The sequence below is a fragment of the Colobus angolensis genome, unplaced genomic scaffold (genome assembly GCF_000951035.1).
Source record: "Colobus angolensis palliatus isolate OR3802 unplaced genomic scaffold, Cang.pa_1.0 Scaffold48, whole genome shotgun sequence".
NCBI classification, from domain to species: Eukaryota; Metazoa; Chordata; class Mammalia; order Primates; family Cercopithecidae; genus Colobus; species Colobus angolensis.
Window position 1 is genome coordinate 2,459,591 of NW_012118265.1, and position 8,001 is coordinate 2,467,591.

An 8,001-nucleotide genomic window follows, 5' to 3' on the forward strand; every position below is an offset into this window, starting at 1 on the left:
ACACTTAGGAATTGAGGCTTCTTTTTTTTTTCTGTCATGGTTTTACGTGTAGAAAGCTATCCGTATTTTAAACAAAAAAACACTTAATCTTTGAACCTGGGAGGCAGAGGCTGCAGTGAGCCAAGATCGTGTCACTGCACTCCAGCCTGGGTGACAGAGCAAGACTCCACCTCAAAAAAAAAAAAAAGAAAAGAAAACTGAGGAAAACATCTTTATACCATTATTGTTGCCTAATTATTTTAATTGTACTTTAAACAAACCAAAACTTTACCACTATTTTAAGTAAAAACTATAGGAAACACTGTGTTCTACAAAGATAGTAAAATCTAGTCCCAAACTGGTACCAACATATTCCTATCTCTTTTTACTTCAAAATTACTTTCTAGAAAATCATAATCACAAAATTAGATTTTATTAACTAAAGAAAAAAATAATTACCAAACCCATATCATCAGCTAAAATTCCTCCATGGACATTTTCTGGTCGGTCCTTCTCAGAAAAATTTGTTATTGTGTTATAGTATAAGTCATTTCGCTGTTCCCAGAATGGTGGAAGTTCTTTGCTGTTTTCCCGTGACACCATCCAAGCTAGAGCTTGTTTTTGATGTGGAAGCAGTGGTGTTTCAACAGCCTATAAATAAAAAGTCACAAAGGCAAATACAGTAAGTAATTCCTTTTTTCACCTGCAGATCTTGTGATTAAACAAAGAGCAGATTATAAGTACATTTAAACATTCTGAGTAGTCTTAAATAAAAAAATATTGGTTCAATACCTCAGCTGGTTCCATTTCATGGGTTTTATCATCTTCTTTCAAATCTTCAAACAATTTGTCAAATTCTGTTTTAAGCTACAACAAACAGCAACAAGAAATAATGTAAAACAAACTAATTAAAATAATACTTGCATGTAAGTCAGATTTGAAATCATTTAGTTAATTAACTGACATTAATGTCAAATGGGCCAGGAGTGGTGGCTGATGCCAATAATCTCAGCACTTTGGGAGACCAAGGTGGGAGGATCACTTGAGCTCAGGAGTTTGAGACTAGCCTGGATAACACAGTGAGAGATCCTAGCTCTACAAAAATTTTTTTACAAAATTAGCCAGGCATGGTGGTACATGCCTGTAGTTCTGGCTCCTAGGGATGCTGAGATGGGAGGATCACTTGAGCCCAGTAGGTAGAGGCTACAGTGAACCATGATTATGCCACTGCACTCCAGTCTGGGCAAGTAAGTGAGACCCAGTCCCAAAAAATTAAAAAACTGAAATTAAATTAAATTTAAAAAACAAAATAGTCAAACGTCAAAAAGGCACATAAATCAACCCTAGGATTACACTACTCACTGAAGAGAGAACGAACAGGTGCTTTAGTTTTTAGGAGGTAAAAGAATATAAAAGAGTTTTAAGTCCTGAGTTTCAGTCACAGTTTTATCACAAATAAGCTTATATATAAGTTTTGGCAAGACTTGACGTTTATGGCCCCATGTCTTATTGCTATAAAACGAAAGGGATGAACTAAATTTAGATTGTCTCTAAGGTTCCTTCTACCATTAAAATTCTGTGATGCTATCAGGTGTATTCAAAATATTTTGTCAGTCCTACCAGGTAAATGACATTCCATTTATTATTACTGCAATAAGGAACTTGCCATGCACTATAGGATACTTTTATTATTATGCTAATTTGACTATTTAAACTAGGTTAGTCCAATTTTATATCAACATATATGTGATACAGATATTTTTGAAAATTAACACATAAACACAGCAGCAGCTCAGAAGAAATCAGGCCAGGACTAAAAAATCAGAAGTAACCTGGGGTTTATCTACCAGAAACGTGCTCAAGTCCTAACAATAAGCAGGGGAAATATGGTAACTACAATTAGTAGATAAAAGGACTAACACTGGTAGATACAAACATCAAAAAAAGTTTAATGTTTTTTTAAATTGATCAGCATTAGTTTATTTTATACACTTTTTTCCAAAGAAATTCAGCATAACGTCATCCTAAATTATAAATTAGACAAAGATAATATGAAGAATTGGGAGTTAATTCTTTCACATTGCATTTGCAAAATTATTGAAAGGAGTGAGTCTCAACTTCAATTTTTTTCTTAAAATTACTACATGAACATTTAAAACATTTCAAATACAAAAACATGCCATGCATAAACAGTAACGTGTGTGTTTTGCATGTCAGGTACAAATGTTCACGTATGGATTTATTCCTTATCAGAACTTTTTATATAAAATGTTAACATATATATACATATTCTATTCTATAAGGTTTCATTATAAATATATTTGAAGATGACACATACCCACACATACATATTCATCCTGTTCTTTTAAATACAACCCGCAACATTTGATATTCACTTTTAGATAAAAGAGAAGCACACCTGTTCGGTTGTCATCTGTACTGCAGCATGCACTGGCATACTATAGCTTGGTCCAGCTCTTCCAGAGCCCCAACCACTTTCCAAATTGAATCCTAAAGCTATAATTTACAAAATAAAAAGAATAAAGCCATCAAATAAAATAGATTTTTATCTTTTATTAAGTAGCTTTTAAAATGTTCATAACAGGGCTGGGTGCTGTGGCTCACGCCTGTAACCCCAGCACTTTGGGAGGCCAAGGCAGGTGGTTTGCTTGAGCCCAGAAGTTCGAGACTAGCCTGGGCAACACGGTGAAATTCTGTCTGTACAAAAAATACAAAAATTAGCAGAGCATGATAGTGCGCACCCATAGACCCAGCTACTCGGGAAGCTCAGGTGAAGGGATTGCTGGAGCACAGCAGGTCAAGGTTACAACGGGCCACTGATCGTGGCCACTGTACTCCAGCCCAGGTGACAGAGCAAGACTCTGTCTCAAAATATATACACAAATAAACAAATAAAATGTGCATAACAAACTGCATTAAAAGCCTTGTATTTTAGAGGTTTTTAAAAAGCTAAATACTAAATCACTCAAAAAACACAAGTAATTCCACATTATTTGAACAAACTCTTGCCAAGCACTCCTTTTCGTTCACTATTAGAAAATTCTCTTTGTCTAAAATTTATCAAAAACAATGTTTAAAGTCAGGGGTTTCCGATGTTACCATTACAGAAAATTAGGGGCGGGTATATATGAGATTTCCTTGTATATATACTTTTTCTTTAATTTTTTTGTTTAATATCCCCTCACTATTCTGACCGTGTATATTTTTATGTGTGAATCTATTTCAATAGAGGCAAAAGGAAAAATCAGAGACTTCCTCAAAAAGACTCCTGAAAAAAACTTGTACCTTGGAGCCTTGAGCACAAATTAGCCAACAAACTCCAAGAGAGAATAAATGTTTCATAATCCCTGCATCTTATAATATCAGAATAATATTAAGTAAAACCCTAAACTTACTTTTTGGTGCAGGACCCAATTTAAATCCATGTTTCTTCAATTGATCTGAAACCGCTTTTCTATTTTCTTCTTTTCCCCAAAAAGTCATATGCAGAGGCATGGTAAAAGCATTGTTTGCACCAAAAGGAACAACCCTATTATATTTGGGAGAAAAAGAAAGGGAAATTAGAAGCATTACTTTTTATCCCAAGAAGTAGTTCAATATTTTAAGTGTATCATTTACACTTTACATGGAAGTAAAGTAATAAGGAACTAGTTGGGCAGACTTGAAAGCAAAAAAGGACAAGGAATAGAATCACAAACAATCAGAAGAAAAGGGTGATTTTTAGAAACAGAGTGTCAGAAAAAATTGAGAAAATGGAATAAAGCACTTTTAAAAATGCAAGGATGGACTATAAACAAGATTGTAATATAAGTAAAATAAGTTAAATGAAAGGGTAGAGCTTCAGCTAACGGAACCACTGAGGGTAGTAACTCATTCTGCTTGGAAAATGGGGAATGTAAGAACTTGTGATTCACTAAGTTATTCTCAATAACTGAAAAACCTGATAAACTGAAAAAGGAGAAAACAAAGTGAGACATTACTGAGCATTTATTTTATCTTCCAAACTCACCTAGGATGATGATATGAATATCCTAAAAATTAGAATTAGAATATCAAGATCCTAAATATTCTGGATACTTAAATTGAGATCACAAGTACAAATGCCTAAAAGAGAAAAGGTAACTGAAAGACTAGAAAGAGTTTAAAAAAAGAAAAAAGAAAAAAATAGGTGATAAAACTGGGAGAGCATATGCCCTAGCTAAAGGAAGAGTTCCAGTCAACTGTTGTCATATGGAAGTGACAACTCATCCTGCATTGCCAGATTTTCCACTTGTTGAGAGAAAAATAAGTTTTTTGTACTTAAGGAAATAAATTAATATGTATAAAATGCAGACTAGCAAGGTATTTCAATATTAGTACTAAACGAAAAAATGTCTAAAACACTGCAGGGCAAAATGAAATTCACCTACATCATATCACAGAATACCAGTTTATAACCTCTGATATAAACAAACACTTCCAGGCCAGGCGCGGTGGCTCACGCCAGTAATCCCAGCATTTTGGGAGGCTGATGGGGGCAGATCACCTGAGGTCAGGAGTTCGAGACCAGCCTGGCCAACATGGCAAATCCCTGTTGCTACTAAAAAATACAAAAATCAGCTGGACATGGTGGCGGGCACCTGTAGCTACTCTGAAGGCTAGGGCAGGGAGAGTTGCTTGAACCCGGGAGGCAGAGGCTGCAGTGAGCCGAGATCACACAACTGCACTACAGCCTGGGTGACAGAGTGAGACTCTATCTCAAAATAAATAAATGAACAAACACTTCCAAATTCCTAAACCTAGTTACCAAAAGGTTTGGAGAAATGGAATGTACTTCCTAATATTTGAACCAAGGTCTATTTTCTCCATGGTAATAATTCCATAGGAAAATGAGAGGACAACTGTTTGATGGCTGGGGTAGTAGAAGTATGTAAAAGGAGAATTAAAACTTTATTTAAGACATACCAAAAGTACAGTGATAGAAACTGTTAGCATACCTTTATAGGCTCTAACAAGAAGGCCTAACTAGTTAAAAGATGACTATAATTCATAATTATTAAAACTAAATTCTGAAAGTACATTACCCTTCAATTTGTGCCAATTTGTTGTCCATGATATAGGCCAAAGCACCTGCAAGATCTTTCTTTAAATGGCCAACCTGATTTCCATTCACATTGTTTACTTTAATTGCATTCTTATCATAAGGATTATTAGGATCTCGTTGTAATGCAACCATTTCATTATTATTAACCTAATAAAAATGATAAACAGATAATATTACATTATAAATAATAGACAATAACTTTGTTATACTTTATCTGGGATTTTCATTCATTTTTTAATGCTACTGCTAAACACTGCACATAAAAAAATACATTTTCTTAGACAAACTACAGAAATACTAACATATTTATTATGATTCTTTAGTATTACTTTTCTAATCTATATTCATTAGGAAGTTAACAAATCCTTAATGTCTAAAAAATAGTCAAACATAAACTAGCAAATTCAAATTATCTTAAAATTTTCAACATCATAACTTCTGAAAAATGGCTAACCTTTATTGAGTGTTTACTATGTGCCAAGCATTGGTCTAAGCACATTGCACAGACTGACTTTTTAAATCCTCACAGTTCTATTGGGAGGTACTATCATTATTCCCATTTTACAAATGAAGAAACTGAAGCACAGAAAAGTTAAGTAACTTGCTCAAGGTCAAAAAGTTAAAAAGTAGTAGAGCTGGGATCTGAACCCAGACAGGGTGGTTCCTGAGCCTCAATTCTCCAGAATCTAAAAGTCAGGGAATAAGGCATTTATAAGTCAGGATAGAACTAGGTAAGAAAAATATATCCAGCCTTCAACTCATGCCATTCTTATTCTACTTTATTAAAAACTGTATGATGTAACTTAAATTTATGATGTATATTTTTAAAAACTGAAGGAGTGTAACACAACAAAGCATGGTAGAATAAGGACTTTCAAAACTTTCTCAGTAAAAGCAACAAAAAACTAGATAAATTATTTGTCAGAATCAAATGTTACAGAACACTGAGAATCAAATCAAAGGCTTGCAGAAATCTGGGTAACACTTATTCAAGAATAAAAAGAATAAACAGCTGAATAACAGTACTTCAGTCCCATCGCCAGCAATACTGTAGCCTTTAAAAATAAGAGCGTGTGGCCAGGCACAGTAGCTCAAGACCCCAGCACTTTGGGAGGCCGAGGCGGGCAGATCACGAGGTCAAGAAATCAAGACCATCCTGGCCAACATGGTGAGATCCTATCTCTACTAAAAATACAAAAATTAGCTGGGTGTGGTGGCGTGCACCTGTAGTCCTAGCTACTTGGGAGGCTGAGGCAGGAGAATCGCTTGAACCTAGGAGGCGGAGGTTGCAGTGAGCCGAGATAGCGCCAATGCACTCCAGCCTGGCAACAAAGCGAGACTCCATCTCAAAAAAATAAAATAAATAAATAAATAAATATAAAAATAATAGCTCGTTGGGATCCTAGGTAAAGCCTGGCAGTCAACAGAGAAAAACAGAATGGAGTTACAGTTCTTTCAGAGATTCATTCCCAAGGAACTGTTATTCTACTGAAGTTCCCCAGAAGACCCCACTGGCAAGGCTGACTGTATTTAACCTCTGAGCTCACCAAGTACAAAAAAACCTCCTTTGGGTGAATGTTTGTCAAAAACAATTTTACAGGGAAGTGTTTTAACTTCATGGCTGCCTGAGGAAAAAAAACAAAAAGGCTTGTAAAGAAGAGCTAGGGAATGAGATGTCTGTGATGGCTCTGAAAAGCTCCAATGTATTTCTGGAAATCTAGAAGGCCATAAGCAGGCACAGGGCTGGTATGCATGACTAGGGCTGTGCACATTCTCAAGAAAGACCTGAGAAGGCCCTAAACTCTCACTTTTGCCTGAACTTGGGGTATTTAAACAAGCCAGAAGTGAAAGCTAAAGCAGAGTTGTCAACTGCCTTAGAATGTTGAACGAATGTCTCAACATACAGAAGTTCTCAGCAAAGAATGTGCAATTTATTTGTTCCAGCACAATCATTAGCTGACCACTAAGCTATCCAAGTACAGACTTCAGTGACCACACACGATAAAGGATAGACATCACAGAATTAATTCAGAAAAGTCACTAACACACACACAATTAATTACAAAAATCAGCAACAACAAACCACCCTGGAAGGGAGGAGAATCTGACTTCCAGAGTTGCCACATTATTTAAAATGTCAAATTTCAAGAAAAAAAGTACAAGACATGCAAAAAAATGAGAAAGTATGGTCTACACACAGAATCAATGTCAACTGTCCCCAAGAAAGTACAGATGTTTCACACAGTAGAAAAAGAATTTAAGTCAGTTATTTTAAATATGTTCAAAGGGGCTGGGCATGGTGGCTCACACTTATAATCCCAGCACTTTAGGAGGCTGAAGTGTGAGGGATCTCTTGAGGCCAGGAATCTGAGACCAGCCTGGGAAACATAGCAAGACCCCATTTCTACAAAATAAGAATAGAAAAATTAGCCAGGTATAGTGGTACGTGCCTGTAGTCCCAGCTACTCAAGAGTCTGAGGTGGGAGGACTGCTTGAATCCAGTTCAAGGTTATAGTGAGCTATGATCATGCCACTGCACTCCAGCCTGGGTAATAGAGCAAGACCTTATCTCTAAAAAAATTTAAAAGTTCAAAGACCTAAAGCAAACCATTTCTTTCAACATGAAAACGCATGTCTAAAAGCATGAAAACAATGTCTCACCAAACAGCAATTCTAGAGTCAAAAGGTACAATAACTGAAGAAAAAATTCACCAGAGAGACTCAACAGCAAATCTGAGCAAGCATAAGAAAAATCAGTGAAGCTGAAGATAGGTCAATTGAGATTATACAATCTAAGGAACAAAAAAATGAAACACATAACACAGCCTCAGAAACTTGTAACATCAAGTATACCAACATACATACATAATAAAAATACCACAAGGAGAAAAGAGAAAGGGGCAAAAAAAAAAAAAAAA

General features: G+C 35.6%; 1 protein-coding gene across 3 annotated transcripts in view; it reads right to left on the bottom strand.

Moving 5' to 3' along the window:
* HLTF (helicase-like transcription factor) overlaps positions 1-8,001 on the bottom strand; it is a 54,584-nt gene that overhangs the window by 39,477 nt on the left and 7,106 nt on the right. For all 3 annotated transcript variants that reach the window (XM_011958925.1, XM_011958924.1, XM_011958923.1), the window contains exons 3-7: positions 5,064-5,230; positions 3,396-3,529; positions 2,399-2,496; positions 772-846; positions 439-630 (exon numbers count right to left, since the gene is read on the bottom strand). In XM_011958925.1, the coding sequence (XP_011814315.1) occupies positions 439-630; positions 772-846; positions 2,399-2,496; positions 3,396-3,529; positions 5,064-5,230 (666 nt within the window). The remainder of the gene's footprint in view (positions 1-438; positions 631-771; positions 847-2,398; positions 2,497-3,395; positions 3,530-5,063; positions 5,231-8,001) is intronic.